The 24145-nt window shown below is 43.6% G+C and overlaps 2 protein-coding genes across 2 annotated transcripts in view; one reads left to right on the forward strand and one right to left on the reverse strand.

Moving 5' to 3' along the window:
- The window catches only part of CEP57 (centrosomal protein 57), a 41523-nt gene extending 25176 nt beyond the window's left edge, over nucleotides 1-16347 (forward strand). The window contains exons 8-11 of the mRNA XM_070749655.1: nucleotides 705-791; nucleotides 3497-3723; nucleotides 6604-6748; nucleotides 15072-16347. Of these exons, the coding sequence (XP_070605756.1) occupies nucleotides 705-791; nucleotides 3497-3723; nucleotides 6604-6748; nucleotides 15072-15269 (657 nt within the window). The 3' untranslated portion in view covers nucleotides 15270-16347. The remainder of the gene's footprint in view (nucleotides 1-704; nucleotides 792-3496; nucleotides 3724-6603; nucleotides 6749-15071) is intronic.
- A 1156-nt stretch (nucleotides 16348-17503) lies between these two features.
- The window catches only part of MTMR2 (myotubularin related protein 2), a 57286-nt gene continuing 50644 nt past the window's right edge, over nucleotides 17504-24145 (reverse strand). The window contains exons 13-15 of the mRNA XM_070749653.1: nucleotides 22246-22359; nucleotides 19622-19798; nucleotides 17504-18331 (exon numbers count right to left, since the gene is read on the reverse strand). Coding sequence (XP_070605754.1) covers nucleotides 18170-18331; nucleotides 19622-19798; nucleotides 22246-22359 — 453 coding nt within the window. The 3' untranslated portion in view covers nucleotides 17504-18169. The remainder of the gene's footprint in view (nucleotides 18332-19621; nucleotides 19799-22245; nucleotides 22360-24145) is intronic.

The raw sequence follows: 24145 nt of genomic DNA on the forward strand, positions 1-24145 counted from the left end.
AGCTAATTGTTGTGCACACATACTCGCCAGAAACCCAGAAGACAAGGCAAAGTTGTGCATGCCAGGTGACATGGCTTTGAGTGCCATAGGTTCCCCATCACAGATTTAGTGAGAACATTTATGTACTTTAGAGTTCTGTGACAGATGATAGGCATTTTACATGTTTTTCAAGGATGACTATATGTAACCTGAACTCTTTATTTGTAAATGAGGTTGCCAGCCTTCCACTTTTCTTTAAGAGCCAACTGATTCTCAGAATGTTTTGAGAAAGATACCATTGAGATTTACCCAGCCTGTTAAGCAAAGTATCAGAAACTTCATTTAACCAGTCTGTCCCTGGGAACCAAATGCAGGGTTCTGTATGGCTTAATCAGTTTCTATTATTCAGGAATAACATGCTTTTGAACTGCTACGTAGGCAGAAGCTGGGACAAGTAATGGGAGCTTACTCCGTTATGTGGCATTAGGGATTCGAACCGCCGAACTACCGACGTTTTGATCGATAAGCATAGCATCTTAGCCACTAAGCCACCGTATGATTCAGGGTTTATGCTACGTTATTGGTTTGCTCTCAAGGCTTTAATACAAGTATGACCGACCTAAATGCTCTCCTTTAAGTGCCAGCTGTATGGATTTCAATTAAGCTGAATTGAACCTGGCATAATTCCGTCTCTTAAAAAAAGCTTTTCCTCTCTCTCTCCTTAGAATAACTCGGGAATGACCCACTTCCACTCTCACTCCCAGCCCCACTACAGGCTACGACTGGGCGATGTGCCGTTTGTTGCTGGGAAGGTAAAGAAGGATTATTTTCAGCGTCTCGGTCACTTGGTGCTGTCATAGCAAACAGTGGAAAAAGCAGAGCTGGTTTCATTTAAATTCCTGTACGCATCCCAGAAGTAACTTAGTAGTTATTCTTGGAAGAGAAGGTGGAATGAAACGGCTCTCTCTTCTGACCTTAGCTCCGAATTAAGAATGCTGCTGCTGCTACTACTCATGGATGCAGAACCTCAATTGTACACAAATACAAACCAGCGATTTCAATAGGCTTTTTGTTGTTTGGGAGATTAGAAGTTCTCCAGAAGTTGCTGAGCTGTGTGATTTGTGGCATTCCTCATTGGCCATGCTTGTTTTCAGGCTTCTGCCTATAGACAGACGGTCCAGGAAAGAGTGGGGAGAAAAAGAGGGGACAGGGGACAGGGTATTCAGCAAACCTGGAAAACAGGGAAATCAGGGAATTATCAGGGAAATTGGCAGTTCAGGAATAATCAGGGGATTCGTGAAAAAAATTGAATAAATTGGGAAAAAACACAAACTGTATTAAAATATTTAAAAGTCAGGGAAAAATCATGTAAAAAACCCCACAGGATTGTGCTGCCTGGCAGAGTCAAGCAAAAATGAGCATAACTGTGGCAACAACTGTCGACTAAACTGTCGTTTAGCGGGAACCAGGGGAAGAGCCTTCTCTGTGGCGGCCCCGACCCTCTGGAACCAACTCCCCCCAGATATCAGAGTTGCCCCCACCCTCCTTGCCTTTCATAAGCTCCTTAAAACCCTCCTCTGTCCTCAGGCATGGGGGAATTGAGATATTCCCTTCCCCCTAGGCTTATAAAATTTATGCATGGTATGTCTGTATGTATGATTGGTTTCTTAAATTGGGGTTTTTAACATTACTTTTAATATTAGATTTGTTCATATTGTCTTTTTACTGTTGTTAGCCGCCCCGAGTCTGCGGAGAGGGGCGGCATACAAATCTAATAAATAAATTAAATAAATAAATAAACTTGCTTCCTCAGCTACTGATATTTCTCCACGGCTTAGCCATTTGGTATGACGTCATCTACATGTGTGCTATCATGGCGCTATGCCATTTCGGACAAATGGTTGTCCAATCTCTTTAAAGCTTCCAGTGTTGGAACATTCGTAAGTTACCAATGAGGAAGAACATTTGTAGCTTAGGGTTGAAATTACGGGTCCTTGGTGTGCTCTGAATACTGATCATATTATCTAGTTTGGGCAATGAAACATCTGACTGAAAACAACCATGTTCCGAAAACACAGAAGACCCCCCCCCCCCCCCAATCCAACCTTAATCAGGTCCTTTCTTGTTTTAACGATTCTAGTCTTTCTGGCTATGATGCCATCAGACACAAAACTCAGCATAAGGCAGAACTGTTCCTAAAACAAACCAGGAAGTGTATAGTCCCATTGATTCTATTTATGTGGGTGGGGGGAGGTGATGTCACATATCTGGAGTAAATGGATTGCTTCAGGGCAGGAAAAAGGACTTCATGTCTTACATGTTCTTGTCCACTTTTAACTTACCACGTGATGTTTACTAGCTGGAGTTGAGCCATCATTCTCAAGATATTGTATTTTTAATGGAGAAAGGACATACAGTGATCCCTCGATTTTCGCGGGTTCATACTTCGCGAAACGGCTATACCACGGTTTTTCAAAAAATATTAATTAAAAAATACTCCACGGGGGTTTTTTTATACCACGTTTTTTCCCACCCAGTGACGTCATATGTCATCACCAAGAGTCACTTCTCTCTCTCTTTCTCTCTCTTTCCTGTCATTCTCAGCTTCAATCATTTTCTCATTTCTCTTTTTTCTCCCCTTTTTTTATCATTTCTCTCTCTCTCTCTACCTTCCACTCCCCCCCCTCTTGCTCTCTCTCTCTTTCTCTCTCTCTCCCTCTCTCCTTTCTATCTCGCTCTGTCTGTTGGTCTCTCTCGGTGAGAACGCCTGCCCCGCCTCTCCTGCAGCCCCCTCGCTGACAGCGCTCTCAGCTGAGGGACTGCGAGAGGGGCGGGGCGGGCATTCTCAAAGCGCTCAGAGTGGCTAGCGGCTGAATGAGGAGGACGAGAAGCCGTAGCCGCCAGCGCTGCTGCAGGAGGACCCGTGCCCCAAGAAAGTGGTGAGAGAGGCGGATCGGGCGGGCTGGGGGGTAGTGGCGAGGGGGCCGGAGGCGCTGGGGGTGTGCGGGCGGCTGACATTCAAAACAATCTTTGCCAGCCTCCGCACTTTCATCGCTCCCCGCCCCCAACTTCAAGCCCGGCTCCTTGCGCGGCCTTGGAAAAGGGTGCGCGGGGGTAGTTTTTGGCTGTCCATAGCCAAAAATTGTATTTTTACTTCCGCATCTCTACTTTGCGGAAATTCGACTTTCGCGGGCAGTCTGGGAACGCAACCCCCGCGAAAACCGAGGGATCACTGTACAGTATTTTTCGGAGTATAAGACGCACCTTTCCCTCCTGTAAAAGAGGGTGGAAATGTTGGTGCGTCTTATACACATAATTTTTTGCCTCTGAAGCCCTGCCCCCGTGTCCCATTTTTGTGAAATGCTCTGTGTCTAAGGAGAAGGGCAGCATAGAAATCTAATGAATGAATGAATGATCTGGGAGACTGAGAATCTTCATAGACGTTTATCACCATGTTTGGTCCATTCAATGCTTAACCTTGCTGCTCTTCCATTTGTGCTGTCTGTTGCTGCCTCAGTCTACCAGCCCGAGCCACTCGGTCACAGCCAACGTGCAGCATGTGCTCCACCTCATGAAGCAGCATTCCAAAGCCCTCTGCAACAGCCGCGTGGTCAGCGAAGCCCCGATGAGCAAGACGATGAGTCGGGGCCGGAGGTCATCTGGGTCTTCCCTATCTTCCATGTCTCAAGGAGATCTTTCTGAGGTGCTTCTGACATTACAAGATGAGCTCGGGCAAATGAGTTTGTGAGTCAAAACGCTTGTGCAAATGTTCACCTTTTGACTGTACCTGTTATTTTATTAGACGGTAGTCCAGCAGGCATGTCAACTATTTCAGAAGCTCTTTGCAATCTTATTTAGGAAGTGGGGAGGTTGGAGGTTGGGAAGACGTCTGGCCATGCTTTCACCTAAAAGACATGTGTAAGATGCTGGTCAGAGATAGCTTTACCTTCGCCACTGTTGTGTATACAGTGTTCCCTCTATTTTCGCGGTTTTTCAAAAAATATTAATTAAAAAATACTTCGCGGTTTTTTTCCTATACCACGTTTTTTCCCATCCGATGACGTCATACTTCATTGCCAAACTAATAATTTTTGCAAATAAATAACAAAAAAAAATTATTGTTAATAAATAATTATGTTTATAAATATCAGGATCACTCAGTGCCTTATTCAATGGTGAGTACCAGTAATAATGGTGAGTAAATGGTTGTTAAGGGAATGGGAAATGGTAATTTAGGGGTTTAAAGGGTTAAGGGATGGCTTGTGATGTGTCCATAGCCAAAAATGGTGTATTTACTTTCACATCTCTACTTCGCGGAAATTCGACTTTCGCGGGCGGTCTCGGAACGCATCCCCCGCGGAAATCGAGGGAACACTGTACTCCCGTTCGGGGAAAGCGATTATGAATTGGTAGGGCCTGATTTACAGACAGGAAGGGAGGAGGCAGGTGACGTGCAGATGTATTCCAGTTCTAGCAAAGAAGATGTCAGGTGTGTTAACCCTTACTTCAGACGCTTGAAGAAGAGAAGAGAACAAGTGTTAAGGAAAAAATATTAGAAGGGGAGGAACTGGTTAATTAATTCCCTCACATCCAGTTGTGAGCGGAAGAGAAAGCTGAGTCGTCAATCTTGCCGTTTCAAAATGGGGGCTTCCCTAACCAGCTCCGAGCTAAGTTATACATCGTGTGAATTTATTGCCTGCTTTTATGACTCTGGATTAACACTGATTAGCCCATAAATTTTAGAATGACTTGTGGAATGTTTTTATATGACTTTCAAGTTACTTTACTTTAATGCTAAAACTAGAGATGAGAAAAGAAGGCACTGCGTGCAAAAGATGATTAAGGGGGAAGAAGAGGAAAGAGAATAAAGTTGTTGTTGTGTTTTACAAATATATGCATTTAGCAATCCTTTATTTCAACTATTAGTTGCCTTACCCTGAAACCAGAACAGCCACCAATTTGCGTTGCGACCTTTCGCGCGTGCTTGCGTCCCTTCGTACAATTTCACTTCCGAGCATGCTTGGAAGGTAGACTTAGCCCGAAATCAGCTGAGAAGCTGATCAGCTGTGCTTTGGGTGAAGAAATAAAGGTCAGTATTAACCCAGGAGTGGATAGGCGGGCCTTTTCCCCTCTCTCGCCCGCCTGGGTTTCTCTCTCTGGCGCAGTGTATGGGAGGCAGCCTCGTGCCGGGTGTATGGGAGGCGCGTGCTCCTCCTCGCCGCCTCGGAGTCCCTCTTTTTTTTTTTTAAGCCTTAAGGTTTTGGATTTTTTAAAAATTCCTCTCACCTCACCTTCTTCCTTTGGCAGCGACTGTCCTCCTCCTCTTCTTCCTCTTCCCACCCAATTTCCGAGTTTTTATTTCTTTCCTAATGGGTTTGCACACATTATTTGCTTTTACATTGATTCCTATGGGAAAAATTGCTTCTACTGTACTTACAAACTTTTCTACTTAAGAACCTGGTCACAGAACGAATTAAGTAGAGGTACCACTGCATCTTTGAATTTCAAGGAATTTTCTCCTAGGTATAATATTCGGTATAATAGAATAGAAGAGAATTTTATTGGCCAAGTGTGATTGGACACACAAGGAATTTGTCTTGGTGCATATGCTCTCAGTGTACATAGAAGAAAAAGATACATTTGTCAAGAATCATGTGGTACAACACTTAACGATTGTCATAGGGGTCAAATAAGCAGTGAAGAAACAATATTAATAAAAAATCTTAGGATACAAGCAACAAGTTACAGTCATAGAGTCCTAAGTGGGAGAAAAAGGATGATAGGAATAATAAGAAAAACTAGTAGAAATAAAAGTGCAGATTTAGTAAAAAGTCTGACAGTGTTGAGGGAATTATTTGTTTAGCAGAGTGATGGCATTTGGGAAAAATGTTCTTGTGTCTAGTTGTCTTGGTGTGCAGTGCTCTGAAGCGACGTTTTGAGGATAGGAATTGAAACAGTTTGTGTCCAGGATGCGAGAGGTCAGTCAATATTTTCTCAGCCTTCTTTTTGATTCGTGCAGTATACAGGTCCTCAATGGAAGGCAGATTGGCACGTATGTTAAATCTCTGCTTAGAACAATGTTACAAGCTTTATCTGATTTAATTCCAATGATTTAAAATAATCTTGGATGGCCAAGTTTGGTTGTGTGTTGGTTTTTTTTGGCTTGGTGGCTATATTTTGTCCTCGCATTCTGCCTGGCAGCTGCAAGGAATGTGGTTAGATTAGTGGAATTGGCACAGCTGCTCAAGGATTGTTGTGTTTCCTCGCTTTAAAATCAGAATAGGCATATTAACTCTGGAAGGAGAAACCCAGGTCAAATTTCCCTTTATGCCAGCCTCCGGGGACGTTTCTTGGAGGTTTTTAGTGTTCCGAAACTATACAAGGTGGTGTTGAATTAGTCAGGAAAAGAAGCAGTAAATCCTATTCCTTATTTGCTCATCTCTTGCAAAATGCTGGCCTGACATTGGAGCACACCAAGGCAATAGTAGGATTGCAGAGTGGGGGGGGGGGGGAAACGGATTGTTTCTATTTGCAAATTGGGTCTGAAATATATGTATTAAATTGATTATCGGCTATGTTGGTTTTTTTACCTTGTTTTATTGCTTTCTTTGTTTTGCATGAAAGCCAACACCATCACTTAGCAAAACTCATCCATGAAGCTTCGACGATTGGCTTAAGGAGAGACCTGGAGAAGGATTTGGAAGTGATTGTGAAAAGGATGGAAGCCAAGTCAGAACAAATCAGTAAAATCCAGAGGCATCGGGCACGGGTGAGTTATCCCGAGGGCTGCTTTCGGTCCCCTAAGAAATCATTGCAGAGTCAGTGTGGTATAGGGCAGTGTTTCCCAACCTTGGCAACTTGAACAAATTTGGACTTCAACTCCCAGAATTCCCCAGCTAGCAAACGCTGGCTGGGGAATTCTGGGAGTTGAAGTCCAGATATCTTCAAGTTGCCAAGGTTGGGAAACACTGGTATAGGGGTTAGGCTAGAAACTGGAAGACTGTGAGATTGATTGATTGATTGATTGATTGATTGATTGATTGATTGATTCATTTATTTATTTATTTATTAGACAAATCTAATAATTTACAATTTAAAATGTAAAATAGTTAAAAAACCCCATTTTTAAGCAGACATACCTACAGACATACCATACATAAATTATATAGGCTTGGGGGAGATCAATTCCCCCATGCCTGATGACAAAGGTGGGTTTTGAGGAGTTTACGAAAGGCAAGGAGGGTAGGGGCAGTTCTAATCTCTGGGGGGAGCTGGTTCCAGAGAGTCGGGGCTGCCACGGAGAAGGCTCTTCCCCTGGGTCCTGCCAACCAACATTGTTTAGTTGACGGGACCCGGAGAAGGCCGACTCTGTGGGACCTAATTGGTCGCTGGGATTTGTGCGGCAGAAGGCGGTCTCGGAGATATTCTGGTCCGATGCCATGAAGGGTTTATAGGTCATAACCAACACTTTGAATTGTGACCGGAAATTGATCGGCAACCAATGCAGACTGCGGAGTGTTGGTGTAACATGGGCATATTTGGGGAAGCCCATGATTGCTCTCGCAGCTGAAGTTCTGAAGTTTCTGAACACTTTTCAAAGGTAGCCCCATGTAGAGAGCGTTACAGTAGTCGAACCTCGAGGTGATTCTAGTCCTGTCTTAGGAATGAAGCCAGCTGGGTGGGCCCTGGGTTAGTCACCAGGTGACTGTGAGTTCTAGTCCTGCCTTAGGAATGAAGCCAGCTTGGTGGCCTTGGGCCAATCACCCTGTGACTGAGTTCTAATCCTGCCTTAGGCATGAAGCCAGTTGGGTGACCTTGGACCAATCACCAGGCAACTGTGAGTTCTAGTCTTGCCTTAGGCATGAAGCTAGGTAGGTCACCCTAGGCCTGTCCCTCCGTCTCAGCCTTAGGAAGAAAGAAGCAATGGCACAAACAACTTCCTAAATTTTGCCAAGTGAACTTGGCAGTTGCTAGTAGTCGATTTATTTGAAAGCACCTTCCCCACCCACAGACAACAACAACAACAATGATCTCATTGCACAGAATGTCTTTGATACAAACACTAGCCAGAAAATTATACAGTTATATAACATACTGTAAATTACAGAGCTCAGTTGGACTTCTACAACAATTTCTAATTAAGTTAGGGGGGGGGAATAAGGTAACACGAAATAGTAATTAAAAAATAAAATGAAATTAAAGTGCTGAAAGATAAATATTGCACTATAAAACGGCCTCGTAAAGGCGTAAAAGAAAACATAGTTATAAAATAGAGTAGTATAAAATGATATAAAAATTTAGGTAAAGAGTTGCCAAGTGACATCTGGTCAAGTTGAATAATAATTGTCTGCTTTCACTATCTGATTTATGTTGTAAGCTCTGCGGCAGAATTTGCAGCTTTAAAAGTGACATCAGTCTGTCTGGGTGAGATCATCCAAGGGCATGGGGTGAGGTATCATCAATACGCCGATGATACCCAGTTGTACATCTCCACCCCATGTCCAGTCAACGAAGCAGTGGAAGTGATGTGCCGGTGCCTGGAGGCTGTTGGGGCCTGGATGGGTGTCAACAAACTCAAACTCAACCCAGACAAGAACGAAGTGGCTGTGGGTTTTGCCTCCCAAAGACAATTCTATCTGTCCGTCCATTACCCTGGGGGGGGGAATTATTGACCCCCTCAGAGAGGGTCCGCAATTTGGGCGTCCTCCTCGATCCACAGCTCACATTAGAGAAACACCTTTCAGCTGTGGCGAGGGGGGCGTTTGCCCAGGTTCGCCTGGTGCGCCAGTTGCGGCCCTATTTGGACCGGGACTCATTACTCACAGTCACTCATGCCCTCATCACCTCGAGGCTCGACTACTGTAACGCTCTCTACATGTGGCTGCCTTTGAAAAGTGTTCGGAAACTTCAGATCGTGCAGAATGCAGCTGTGAGAGCAATTATGGGCTTCGCCAAGTATGCCCATATTACTCCAACACTCCGCAGTCTGCATTGGTTGCCGATCAGTTTCCGGTCACAATTCAAAGTGTTGGTTATGACCTATAAAGCCCTTCATGGCACCGGACCAGAATATCTTCGGGACCGCCTTCTGCTGCATGAATCCCAGCGACCGGTTAGGTCCCACAGAGTCGGCCTTCTTCGGATCCTGTTGACTAAACAATGTCGTCTGGTGGGACCCAGGGGAAGAGCCTTCTCTGTGGAGGCTCCGACCCTCTGGAACCAGCTCCCCCCTGAGATTAGGATTGCCCCCACCCTCCCTGCCTTTCGTAAACTCCTTAAAACCCACCTCTGTCGTCAAGCATGGGGGAACTAAAACATCTCCCCCTTGTCTTAAAATTAAGGGAGACTAGGATGGTCCCATTTCGGCCTTGTTCTGGCCTCATCAGTAAGGAAGGGTGTGGCTAGCTGATGAGGCAAGAACAAGGCCGAAATGGGACCATCCTAGTCTCCCTTACTGTTTTTATTATTGTTGTGAGCTGCCCCGAGTTTGCGGAGAGGGGCGGCATATAAATCCAATAAATCTAATCTAATCTAATCTAAGGAAATGAGACACAAGTAAAGTTAAAGATAGCATGTTAAAATATACTACATTAATCTCTATCATAGACTGTTTTGCAGCCATAAGATGACCTAGGTCAGGAGTCTCCAACCTTGGCAACTTTAGGACTTATGGACTTCAATTCCCAGAGTTGGGATTTAAAGCAAAGCTGGCTGAGGAACTCTGGGAGTTGAAGTCCACAAGACTTAAAGTTGCCAAGGTTGGAGACCCCTGATCTCGGTCAGTGTTTCTCATCCATGTCAACTTTTAAGATGTGTGGACTTCAACTCCCAGGATTCCCTAGTCAGCCTGATGAATTCTGGAAGTTGGAGTCCACATGTCTTACACTAGCTAAAGTTGAGAAGCTCTGATACAGAGGTCTATGGAGATTCTCAGTCATCCAAGTCATGGTTGTCCCAAAGATGCTTTTTCATAGAGGCTACTGCACTTTCTGGTATTTCTTTGAAGACGTTTCGCTTCTCATACACGAAGCTTCTTCAGTTCTGTCTGAATGATGGAGAATGAGAACTGAAGAAGCTCCTTGACTGGCTCATAAACTTCACCTATAGTAGGGTCCTCTTCTGAAAGCAAGGGAAGTTCCTAGTACTGTACAGTAGTACTGCTAGATACGAGTTTAATTCCTTCCAGAAGGGAGCTTGTATGTCGAACAACTCGTATCTGGAACAAATGGCTTTAGACTTTGTTTTTCCCCGCGGAGATAACCAGAAGCAAGGATTCTTGCACCAGCTAGTGGAAGCTCGGCTCGTATCCCGAATTTGAGCTCGGGTCTGGAACAGAAATTTAGCTCCCGTCATGGCTCGTAACTTGGAATACAGTGATCCCCCGCTCGTTGCGAGGGTTCCGTTCCAGGACCCCCCTCAACGAGCGGGTTTTCGCGAAGTAGCGCTGCGGAAGTAAAAACACCATCTGCGCATGTGCAGATGGTGTTTTTAACTTCCGCAGCGCTAGCGAGGAGCCGAAGATTGGGGGCGGCGCGGGTGTTTTAAAACATCGCCGCCGACATGGGGGGCTCGCTAGCACCCCCCGAACCACCAACCCGGGTTTGGGGGGGTGCTAGCAAGCCCCCCATGTCGGCGGCGACGTTTTAAAACACCGGCGCGGCTTTCCAATGAGTCCCGAAGACAAACGCGGAAGTTTGACGTTTGTCTTCGGGACTCATTGGAAAGCTCCGACCGTTTTAAAGCAGGCGCGCCGTTCTCCGCTGACTCCTAGTGAACTTCCCCGCTTTAGAAGTCAGCGGAGAACGGCGCGCCTGCTTTAAAACGCGCGCCTGCTTTAAAACGCGCGACTGCTTTAAAACGCGCGCCTGCTTTAAAACGCGCGCCGTTCTCCGCTGACTCCTAGCGAACTTCCCCGCTTTAGAAGTCAGCGGAGAACGGCGCGCCTGCTTTAAAACGATCGGAGCCGGCCGGGCGAAGGGCGAGCGGGTGGGCGAGTGGGTGGCCGGGCGAAGGGCGGGCGAGCGGGTGCTGGGGAGGGCTTCGCCCTCCCGCCAGCAAGAGGGGGAAGACCCAGGGAAGCCGCCCAGCAGCTGATCTGCCCGGCGCCATCTACGCATGCGTGCCCATAGAAAAAAGGGCATGCATGCGTAGATGGTATTTTGACTTCCGAGTTCAAAATTCGCAAATTACCCTGTTCGCAATGGTTGGGGACGCAATAACCGGGGGATCACTGTACTCGCATGTGGAGCAGCTCGTATCTAGAGGTACTACTGTATTATATCTCTAAATAAATAAAATTGAACGGGTCCAAAGACGAGCTACAAAATGGTGGAAGGTCTTAAGCATAAAATTTATCAGGAAAGACAATGAACTCAATCTGGAGGACAGAAGGCAAAGGGGGGACATGATTGAAACATTTAAATATGTTAAATATATACTGAATAAATAAGGTTCAGGAGGAAAGTGTTTTTAATAGGAAAGTGAACACAAGAACAAGGGGCCACAATCTGAGGTTAGTTGGGGGAAAGATCAGAAGCAACGAGAGAAAATATTATTTTACTGAAAGAGTAGTAGATGCTTGGAACAAACTTCCAGCAGACGTGGTTGGTAAATCCACAGTAACTGAATTTAAACATGCCTGGGATAAACATATATCCATCCTAAGATAAAATACAGGAAATAGTACAAGGGCAGACTGGATGGACCATGAGGTCTTTTCCTGCCGTCAATCTTCTATGTTTCTAAATCAAAGGCCATTATTTGCTGCACACCACCTCCTTTGGTAAAACCCAAAGAATGGAAGCTCTGTGCAAGCTTCTGGAATCCAGAACCTTGGGTATACCTCGACATACAGGGCCTGCCTGCGATAGGAATTGCTGGAACAGAAGACACCATCAGGGCTTAATTGCATGCATGAAGCCACAGGTAGATTATTCTATGGCCATTGTTAGAGGCACGAAAACAAATACTGAAGGACAACAGTCTTGTCTGGATTTCCTCTCTGGCATCTTTTAGGTGTATTGGACTGGAAGATGGTGGAGCAGTTAGGGGACACTGTTAAAAGGAAAAAAAAGCTATTCTGTGGTCTTCAGCAGCTTCTCTACAAAGACACAAGCATTTGTGGGAACCAGAAGCTAAATACTTGATAGGTTTAATTTAATCTGCTTTTTCAATCAGTGCTGTATGTAAATTTGTCCCCCACCCACCAATCTTAGAAATTGCTAACATAGGGTAGAGCTTTGAATATTTCCCCTTAAACCAGAGGCCAGCCTGCATTTACATTTCTTCCAGACTTACCGTATTTTTCAGAGTATAAAACACACCTTTCCCCCCCTAAAAGAGGCTGAAAATTTGGGTGCATCTTATATTCCAAATGTAGCTTTTTCAAAGCTTTTTCTAGCCCTAATGAGATGCTAACGGTCTTCCTGGCTTGCAGGATTTTTTTCATTACTACTTTCTCAGAAGTTTTTTTCCCAGCCCTAAGTCTTTGCAGGCTTGTTTTCAATCCTACTCCCTCTGAAGATGATTTTTTCTAGCCCTAACCAGGGGATAAAATAATGTGCTGAAGCTGACCAGACTAAGGATGTTAGCTAGATGAATACCTGGTAGGTAAATCCCCCCCACCCCAATTTTCCTCCCACAAAACTAAGGTCCATCTTATACTCCGGTGCGTCTTATACTTAGAAAAATGTGATATTGATTTGCTCATGAACCATACGATCCATTCCTTAGTTTGATCTTGTTCCTTCCATTTTGTTCCCCCCTTTTGTCATTTTAAATCTAATCTTATCATTCATTTTTAAGGTTCAGAAACCTTGGCATTGGGGAAATATTGTTACAAGAGCAATTTTAAAGCTACAGGTCCCCCAAAATCTCCTTTTTTTCTCAAGCAGAGGAGAAACTGTTGATTCTGTCAGAACTATCTTACTGTCCACATAGATAGCCTTGTGAGCTACATGCATTTTTAAACTATTATTTCTGCTCCTTTTTGGCATCATAAAAATTAATGTGAAACAGCTATACAGGTAGTTGTCAACGTCCGACATCGCTTAGCAACTGTTGTCAGCATTGCAATCCGTAGAAAACAGAACTCAGAGGCAGGAAAATTCCTCAAAGGACAATTTATTGGATACATCATATTGGCACAACTGGTGAAAACCGACTCTGAACGTTTCTGTGGTTTTCACCTAATTAAAAAGTTTCCCCTTTCCCCCCCAAGTCACTAGTCACCCTGTCCAATCCAGTTGCTGGACGGTGGCTTGGTTATTGCCTTCCACCTCTGGCCAGCCACCAGTCAGAACGTCCTTGGTTCCCGCAGGAAAACTTCTTATTGTTTTGGCTACAAACCCCATCTAAGTATTTCCCCCCACTCCCTGTCCATTCTGCTTTGTGGTGATCCTGAAGCCTCCGAGATGGCCTCAAGCAGGTTGACATCCGTTTGAATTTACGACAGACCTCTCTAGGGCTACTTACAACCGAGTCAAAATTCTTACAACCGGGCCCTCCCGTGGTCACATTTTAGGCTGCATTTAGAACTGTTTGCAAAGGTACAGTGTCGCATGACCACAATTTACAATGGCTTTTTTTTTTGGGCCAGAAACTATTTTTTTCTTCTAGCTTCCAGCAAAAAAAAGCACCCACTGTGGAAAATGGTTAATGACTGCCACATTGATTTAACAACCACAGTGATTCCCTTAATGACCATGACAAAAAAACAGTGGTACCTCTATATTTACGAACTTAATTCATTCAATGATCAGGTTCTTAAATAGGAATGTTTGTAAGAAGCAATTTTTCCCATAGGAATCAATGGAAAAGCAAAGAATGCGTGCGATTGGGGAAACCACAGGGAGGGTGGAAGCCGTTTCCTCCCAGGAGATTCCTCGAGAGGCCCCATGGAGGCTTCTCCCCGCCTTTTCCGGCCCTATTTCCTCCCAGGAGATTCCTAGAGAGGCCCCACCGAGGCTTCTCCCCACCTTTTCCGGCCCTGTTTTCTGCCAGAGAGGCCCCATGGAGGCTTCTCCCTGCCTTTTCTGGTTAGTTTCAGAGACTCGGGTTTTTAAGTGGAAAATGATTCTTGAGAAGAGGCAAAAAAATCTTGAACACCCGCTTCTTATCTAGAAAAATTTGTAAGTAGAGATGTTCTTAGGTAGAAGTACCACTGTACAATTGGGCGAGGTCATATAGTGACCTAGTTGATGACCAGCATGACCTATGACCGTAATTCCAGGCTCAATTATGATTGTAAGTTGAGAACTACCTGGGGAGAAGAGAAAAGCCATGGGTTTAATTGCAAGATTAATTGCTAAGCAAAACAGCCTCTGAGATGTTGGATCAACAGCCATCAACTTAAGCACAATCAAAACACTTGAGTCCATGTTAAGAATTGTATCGTGTTTTAAACAAGGAGATTGTGTGCTGCATTCATTAACAGGTGCCCACCGAGCAAAATTGCAATTGGAGGAAGTAGGCTTGCCTCTGAAACAATATAGCCTGCCCAAAAGATTGCTCAGAATTCATGTTTCTTTCTGGTAGGGACTCACATACCTTTAAATATAATTAAAGATCTGAACGTTACAGAACATTAATTAAAGACCCAAACATTATACACTGCTCAAAAAAATAAAGGGAACACTCAAGTAACACATCCTAGTTCCGAATGAATGAAATATTCTCATTGAATACTTCATTCTGTACAAAGTTGAATGTGCTGACAACAAAATTGACTGTCAATCAGTGTTGCCTTTTAAGTGGACAGCTTGATTTCACAGAAGTTTGATTTACTTGGAGTTATATTCTATTGTTTAAGTGTTCCCTTTATTTATTTTTTTGAGCAATATAGAATGTTCCTCTGGCACCTGGCGTGTAAGGAGCGAGAGGGGGGGGGGAAATTAAGTGATCTACGAGTGGCTGAAAATAGAAACAAAAGACCATTTGTAATAATGAGAATCCGAGTGAAAAAAAGAACAGACATCTGAAATCGATTAAAGAAACTACCGGAGTGTGGCATTTTCGGGATGAGGGCTGACAGTTGGAAGTTAAAAGCAAAGTTAGTGCCCAATTTCTTTAACTTCTTTTTATGTGTTGTGTAGCTGGAGAAGCTCAAGGTCAGCAAGGCCAAGCAGCACGCTGCTCGGGATTGCTGTAAAGTGGCCGAAGAGAAGAAGGCGAAAGAGGCCAGCTTGAAAAGAAAGCCGGGCTGGCAAGGTAAGAAGAGCCTCCAGCTGCTGAGAGACATGCAAAGTATACAGTCCTCTCTTCAGAAAGATGACATCAGTTGGGACTGCTGACTTGCCCTTTTTTTGTTTTTGAGAAAGAGAGAAAAGTTTTCACCTTTTATCATTCTGGCTGCGGCCCAACCGACTGGATGAAAGGCGATATCATAGTGGCACCTTCTAAACAAAAGCTTCTCCTATTCTACCTGTACGCCTGATCGTGTTACCACCGTGGAGGGAACCGGGGATGGGTAGAAAGGGGTTAAAAAAACAAGCCGGCCTCTTATTATTTCACTGCTAAGGCCCACATTGGCAACGCCACTGATGGGATATTTTGCTACGAAAATGTAATCTTTGCCCTACAATTTCGCTTCTGACAATTGCACCCCTTGCTTGGGGTGACTTCCTTCTACGAGTGGGTGGGTTTTTTTTAAAATTTTCATTTGGAGCATTGAAAGTCAATTGGGAAATTATTATTACTTTTGAGTTTTGACTTTCATTTTATAAACACATGGTGGTGCCTTTGACTTGAGCAATGGTACGAAGCCCGGTGTCACTTTTGACTCTCTTAAGGTCTCATAAGCAGTTTTCTTTAAAAAGAAACAAGCTTTTTTCTTCTTAGCATGGAGAACTCCGTACGGCCACTCGTGTCTCGATGTTTGAGCAAGATGCTCCTGTTTTGAAATATGGAAATTATGCATAGAGGTGAGATTTTCTTTGGCATTCAATTAAACACCAGGTTTTTTTTAAAAAAGCACAAATTTTATATCCATTTTAGCCATGGAACTGAAGTGATGTGGTTTCGGAGTGAAACTGAATTGCCAAGCTAATTTTATCTCATTTCTACTGTTCTGCTGAAAAGCAAGTTAATACATGTATTTTATTTTCCCCCCAAAATAAATGTTGCCTTCGATCATGCTGTTTTAATACTGGCAGGCAGCTTTTTAAAAACTTAATATTCCCTAGACTAGATCTGGTGGTGGTTCTGGTACTAGGTAGTTTTAATGCACATGCAACAATATTATTTATTATATTAATAATGTAAAGGCTTTTCGGAAGATTGGCCTGTAGTAGTAACTCAAAACGGCCTGTGCTTTTTTGAGATTTGATTGGACTGCAATAAAGGCAAATGGAATAAATGTGTTGCGCAAAACCAGTTGGCTCTTTGATCTCCCGCTTCCCACGAACTGCTGGACTCCAGGAACTGATCTGTGTAATCCACACACTAAGCAGGTAGCATCATTAGTTGACATTTTGCCTTGGTGACAGATGGCCCACTGCGGGCTGAAATGAGAATGGACACCTGGCAAAATAGCTGGTGGTTGCAGCCTCTTTCCAATTCCTGCTGAAGCAGAGAAAGCAGCACGCCCACTCATTCCAGTTTAATCTCTCCCAAATAGAGGCCAGATAGAAGGAAGTATCCTTTGCTTGGGCTCGAAGCAAAATACGAAAGGGTCAAGATTGAAAACTGGCCAATTGGAGGGTGGATGTTGACTTTTGGGTTGCTATCCTGACTCGACTCTGGGCTGCAAATAAAAGAACTATGAGTGGCTCGGGTTAGAGCTGGGGTGCGTTAAAGCTTTAAAAGGTAAAACATATAAGGAACAGTTGCTGGAATTGGGTATGTCTAGCTTAATGAAAAGGAGGACTAGGGGTGACATGATTGCAGCGTTACAATATCTCAGGGGTTGCCATAAAGAAGAGGGAGTCTCCAAAGCACCTGAGGGTGGAACAAGAAGCAATGGGTGGAAACTAATGAAGGAGAGAAGCAACTTAGAACTAAGGAGAAAATTCCTGACAGAACAATCAGTGGAATAATTTACCTTTGGGATTTGAAGCAAAGCTGACTGAGGAACTCTGGGAGTTGAAGTCCACAGCAGGTGGGGGGTTCCTGCCTTTCGCCACTACCGGAACACTCCTGGAGACCGGCACAGGCGCGTCTGGTGGATCGGCGCATCCTTGCGCAAGATTCAGCTTCTGCACATGCGCCACAAGCCAAATCTCGCACAATGACGTGCAGAAAAGTGAGATTTCAGCAATTTTCACTGATATTTTTGCTTCCGCGCATGCAAATGGCCTTTCTTCAACTGAACAACCTCCAGCTATTGAGTTTACTGAGATTTTCTGGAGCTGTCACATGTGTAGAACCTCAAGGTTTTACTCTTTACATGAATGCCACTAGAAATATGAACAACACATTGGTTTCCTCACCCCTGTGTAAAGCAATTAAGCTCAGACGTTTTGAATTGTTGCTTTTTCTCCCCTTTGGAGGTCATATTTCTGTAAGAACGAGGCACCGCAAAGTCGTCTTTATCGCCCATAGGTGTCAGAAGCCAAGAATGCATAATTTTCATTTGCGCTATTGCAATGAATATTCTTCTTTTCCTAGCATGCAACTCAAAAATGATGACTTGCATTCCGCTTGCAAATTCCTTTGTAGTTTTGTGGAGCAGTGAACTAAGCGGACGAGGTAAAAATCAGCAAAGCCCAACATATACACCAGAAGTTCCCTATGAGGCTCTTGCTATGCAGGCGGCTGAGGTTTGGAATAAGTGTGACCCTGTAATAAGTGCATCACCCCACCCCAAAAGTCAATGCTAAAGATTTTTGAACTCATTCATAAACGTCCTTGCAGTCGGGTCTTGGGATGCCGTGCAGTTAGTTTCCTCTTTAAAAAAAAATATTATATAAGAGGTTTTTAAAAGAAAAGACAAAAAAGATTCCACTTCTTGTAGTGTAACAGCTGTAATAAAATACCCTGGAGAAGTAGGCCATAATAAATACAGTGTCTAGATTCAGGACAGGTTCCTTCTTAGAAAAAGGAGCCACCACCAAAAAAGTCCTGCTCCAGCTTCTCTTCGATTTGTTGCTTTCCCACTGTGTTGGGTTACAGCTCCCCTCAAGGCCAGTCAGGGGACGTGTCAAGGCGTTGGGGAAGAGTGTCAGGCTTTGGAAGACTGAGGGGCTGCGTGATGTCATACAATCGTCTGGACGGGCGTAACACACTGCGCAGGGGAGCCGGCCCTCTCAGAGGAGGAAGTGGAGCGGTTGGTGATTTCTCGCTGGAGCTCTTCCACTTTTTTCTGAAGTTCTGCTCGTTTCGCCAGGAGTTCTTTGTAGCGGTTGTGGACTGGTTCCTAACGGCAAAAGCAAAACATAACAAAACACAACACGTATCAGGAAAGACTTAATGAACTCAATCTGTATAGTCTGGAGGACAGAAGGAAAAGGGGGGACATGATCGAAACATTTAAATATGTTAAAGGGTTAAATAAGGTCCAGGAGGGAAGTGTTTTCAATAGGAAAGTGAACAGAAGAACAAGGGGCCACAATCTGAGGTTAGTTGGTGGAAAGATCAAAAGCAACATGAGAAAATATTATTTTACTGAAAGAGTAGTAGATCCTTGGAACAAACTTCCAGCAGACGTGGTAGATAAATCCACAGTAACTGAATTTAAACATGCCTGGGATAAACATATGTCCATCCTAAGATAAAATACAGAAAATAGTATAAGGGCAGACTAGATGGACCATGAGGTCTTTTTCTGCCATCAGACTTCTGTGTTTCTATGTTTCTATCACTGGTCTAGGTCCTCATTTTACTGACATTGGAAGGATGGGTCAACCTTGAGTTGGTCAGGATCGAACTCCTGGCACTGAGCTGAATTAGCTTACAAAACTTTATTCTAAGCACTGAACCACCATGGCTCCTCAACAGAAGCTGTTCAAAAAACCCAAATTCTCTTCTGGAAAGGCTCTACAAGTAGTCCTCAACTTGTTCAGTGACTGAAGTTACAACGGCACAAACTGATGATAGTTTCCCCACGTTTACAACCATTGCAGCGCCCTCATCGTTACGTGATCAAAATTCAGAAAACTGGCTCATATTTTTGACATGTTGCATTGTGTCCCAGGGTCATGGAATCATCTTTGTAACCTTCTGACAAGCCAAGTCAATGGGGGAGCCAGATTCATTTAACAACTGCGTCCCTGCAACTGTTCTATATATTTGTGGGTTTGACTGGTTAATTCTTTTTGGTTTGTTGTGTTTTTATTAATGTTCTTATTAATTATTTGACTGTTTATTGTATGTACTATTTATCGTTGTAAGCCGCCCTGAGTCCCACTGGGATTGGGCAGCATAGAGGTCAATTAAATTAAATTAAATTAAATTACTAAATTAATAACTCTAGTGAGTTACTTAATTGTGACAAGAAAGGTTGTAGAATAGAATAGAATACAGTAGAATAGAATAGAACAGAATACAGTAGAGTAGAGTAGAGTAGAACAGAATTCTTTTTTGGCCGAGTGTGACTGGACACACAAGGAATTTGTCTTTGGTGCATGTGCTCTCATTGTACATAAAAGAAAATATACATTTGTCCAGAATCATGAGGTACAACACTTAATAGGGGTCTGTGGTTTACCTGTGGTTTCATTCGAGGATTCCACCGGATGTAGTAGCCTACCCAAAGCTCTAAATGCCGCATGCTAGCTACCGGATACAACACATGGTTGGTGTAGCTGCCATAGAGAGGGTTGGTGAAGTCTTCAAGCTGACTGTTGATGTAGGACCACAATGATACTGTCTTTTCTGAAATGCCCTGTAAGGAGCAGGGACATCATTTCATTTCAAAAGTACAGTGATCTCTCATTTATTGCCGGTGTTACGTTCCAGGACCACCCGCGATAAAGGAAAATCCGTGAAATTGGGACGCTATATTTATTTAAGTCTACGGAAAGGGGTGGTAAACAAATCTAATAAATAAATAATAAATAAATAAATAAGTATTTATACCCTATCTTAAGGCTTTATAAACCCTCCTCCACACTTTTACACTACATAAGCCTTTCCCATTCCCTTAATAACCATTCCCACTGTTCTGTGCATGTATTGTACCTTTACACTTATTGTAAAATGTTTTGAATTCCTACGCGAAAAACCTACGCAATGAAACCTCAAACCTACGCGATGAAACAGCGCTCCATGGGAAATGGCTGAGTATAGGAGCAGACTCAGAGATGGCGAAGCTGCGCACAGATGGAAAGTAAACAACGCGCTGCTGGCTCTGGGATACAAAGCAGCACTCTCTGGTTGGTCACTTCTCCATCAATCAACCAATCGTGTGTTGTTTACAATCTCATGTAGGCAAGTAGCGTCTCAGATCGAAAATCCACGATATATTTTTTCCACTAATATTTTATAAAAACCCACGGTGCAACGAGTCCGTGAAAGGTAAACCACAAAGTGGCGAGGGATTACTGTATACATAAATGATGTGGATGAAAGTTGAAACGGGGATGAAATGCTACCAGTTTGGCCCAGTTTGGGCGAACCAGTAGCAGCAGCTGCTGCTGGTTCAAAAAACCACTAGTGGTGGCAGAGCAAGGCTCTGTCCACCCGGCTGGACGCCACCCTTTTCTTTCTTTAACCCTCTGTGCATGCACAAATCGTTCTGTGCATACGCAAAGAATTCTGCGCATGTGCAGAGTGTGAAAAACCACGTGCGAGGGTGAAAAAGTGAAGTGTGTACTTCCAAACACGGTAGGAAGAATATGTAGATTTCACCACTGGTTTAATATGTACCTTAAATTATAATTTAAACAAATTTTTTATAAGATAATGTACCGTTGGTACAAGTCCTCAGGGGCGGCATACAAATCCAATTAAATCTTAAATCTTAGCACCAGATAAACTAAGATGTATAAAAGCATGTCAAATGAATGTTGAAAGTGTAAAAATGAAGAAGGGGCTTTTTATTATCTATGGTCTGCACATGTGATAAAGCAAAAAAAACCCCAAAAACTATTCTTACTCTAAATACAGAAAATTCTGAAAATGAAGAATGAAACCTCATCACCTTTAGGTTCAACTACTATAATGCTCTCGACATTGGGATACCTTTGAAGAGTGTTCGGAAACTTCAGATCGTGCAGAATGCAGCTGCGAGAGCAATCATGGGCTTCCCTAGGTATGCCCATGTCACACCAACACTCAGAGTAGTCTGCATTGGTTGCCGATCAGTTTCCGGTCACAATTCAAAGTGTTGGTTACGACCTATAAAGCCATTCATGGCATCGGACCAGAATATCTCCGGGACTGCCTTCTGCCGCACGAACCCCAGCGACCAGTTAGGTCCCACAGAGTTGGCCTTCTCCGGGTCCCATCGATTAAACAATGTCGTCTGGCGGGACCCAGGGAAAGAGCCTTCTCTGTGGCGGCCCCGACCCTCTGGAACCAGCTCCCCCCAGAGATTAGGACTGCCCCCACCCTCCTTGCCTTTCGTAAACTTCTTAAAACCGACCTCTGCCGTCAGGCATGGGGGAACTGAGATATCTTCCCCAGGCCTTTATAGTTTATGTATGGTATGTTGTGTGTATGTTTTTTAAATTATGGGTTTTTAGTTTTTTAAATATTAGATCTGTATTGTACATTGTTTTCTATTACTGCTGTGAGCTGCCCTGAGTCTAGGGAGAGGGGCGGCATACAAATGTAATATATAATAATAATAATAATAATAATAATAATAATAATAATAATAATTTTTCCTTTTGGGACGAACTGAAAAAGAACCGAGGAAAAAATTTGGAACTGTTACTATATATACTGCTCAAAAAAATAAAGGGAACACTCAAATAGCACATCCTAGATCTAAATGGATGAAATATTCTCATTGAATACTTTATTCTGTACAAAGTTGAATGTGCACAACAGCAGGTGAAATTGATTGTCAATCAGCGTTGCTTCCTGAATGGACAGTTTGATTTCACAGAAGTTTGATTTACTTGGGAGTTATAGTGTGTTTTGCTTAAGTGTTCCCTTTATGTTTTTGAGCAGTGTATTTTTCGCCTGGTTTACCAGTTGCGGCCCTATTTGGACCAGGAGGCTTTACGCACAGTCACTCAGGCCTTCATCATCTCCCGTCTTGATTATTGCTGTGCGCTCTACATGGGGCTACCCTTGAAGAGTGTTCGGAGACTCCAAACTGTCCAGAATAAAGCCGCGCGAGCTGTCCTGGGTGTACCTCGGTGCACTATCGTGATGGTTTACCTCTTTCGCTCTCTGCTGCTCACTGTTACATAGGAAGGTCCCAAAGAGGCAGCTGTAGAGATGGTCAAGGATGGTGATGAGCAAGAATTCGTTGAATTCAAAAGCTGTGGGAAACTTACAAGGGAAGAAAGGGAAAAAAACATTTATTTATTTATTTATTATTTATTTATTTATTTATTTATTACTTAGATTTGTATGCCGCCCCTCTCCGAAGACTCGGGAGGGCTCACAACATGTAGAAACAAATCATAAGTAAACAGACAAATTTAAAAATATTTAAATATTTAAAAAACCCCATATGCTAACAGACGCACACACAGACATACCATGCATAAATTAAACATGCCCAGGGGGAGATGTTTCAATTCCCCCATGCCTGACGGCAAAGGTGGGTTTTAAGGAGTTTACAGAAGGCAGGAAGAGTAGGGGCAGTCCTAATCTCCGGGGGGAGTTGGTTCCAGAGGGCCGGTGCCGCCACAGAGAAGGCTCTTCCCCTGGGGCCCACCAACCGACATTGTTTAGTTGATGGGACCCGGAGAAGGCCCACTCTGTGGGACCTAATCGGTCGCTGGGATTCGTGCGGCAGGAGGCGGTCTCGGAGATATTCAGTATTACAGTAGGTGTACACTGGATATTTCTCACATTGGCACACTTGAAAGAGCGTTTTCCTGCCAGACCTTGACCTATAACAGTTCATTTTGTGACCATTTCAAGTTACAACGATACTGGGGGAAAAAAGGACATATGACGTTTTTCAAACTTATGAATGTTGCAGCATCTCCATGGTCACGGGGTTTACATTCGGATGCTTGACAACCGACTCATATTTATCAAAGTTGCGAAGTCCTGGAGTCACGGGATCCCCTTTTACAACCTTCAAAGTCAATCGGGAAAACCAGATTCATTTAACAACCGTGTTACTATAATTTAAGACCTGCACTGATTCCCTTTGACAAATGTGGCAAGAAAAGTTGTAAAATGGGGCAAAATTCACCTAACAAAAAGTTTTAGAAACATAGAAGATTGACGGCAGAAAAAGACCTCATGGCCCATCTAGTCTGCCCTTATACTATTTCCTGTATTTTACCTTAGGATGGATATATGTTTATCCCAGGCAGGTTTAAATTCAGTTACTGTGGATTTACCAACCATGTCTGCTGGAAGTTTGTTCTAAGCATCTACTATTCTTTCAGTAAAATAATATTTTCTCATGTTGCGTCTCATCTTTGCCCCAACTAACCTCAGATTGTGTCCCCTTGTTCTTGTGTTCACTTTCCTATTAAAAAAACTTCTCTCCCGAACCTTATTTAACCCTTTAACATATTTAAATGTTTCTATCATGTCCCCCCTTTTCCTTCTGTCCTCCAGACTATACAGATTGAGTTCATTAAGTCTTTCCTGATACGTTTTATGCTTAAGACCTTCCACCATTCTTGTAGCCCATCTTTGGACCCATTCAATTTTGTCAATATCTTTTTGTAGGTGAGGTCTCCAGAACTGAACACAGTATTCCAAATGTGGTCTCACCAGCGCTCTATATAGCGGGATCCCTCTTCCTGCTTGTTATACTTCTAGCTATGCAACCAAGCATTCTACTTGCTTTCCCTACCGCCTGACCGCACTGTTGCCTCATTTTGAGACTGTCAGAACAATATATTCGCTTAACAATCTACATTTTGGTTTCAATTATGGTCGTAAGTTGAGGACTACGTATACAAAAGGAGCATTGTTCAGCATTAAGTTTACCAGGCTTATTGTCCACCAAAGAATGGGTAGAGGTGGTGAACGCTCCAACACTAGTGACCTTCAAGAAAAGACCAGACTACTATTGGATTAGCGTGATGTACAGGGGGTGGACAAACAAATGGAAACGCCTTGCAGCTCTTCCCTGGAATCCAGA

Source organism: Erythrolamprus reginae, chromosome 4 (assembly GCF_031021105.1).
Source record: "Erythrolamprus reginae isolate rEryReg1 chromosome 4, rEryReg1.hap1, whole genome shotgun sequence".
In the NCBI taxonomy this organism is placed as follows: Eukaryota; Metazoa; Chordata; class Lepidosauria; order Squamata; family Dipsadidae; genus Erythrolamprus; species Erythrolamprus reginae.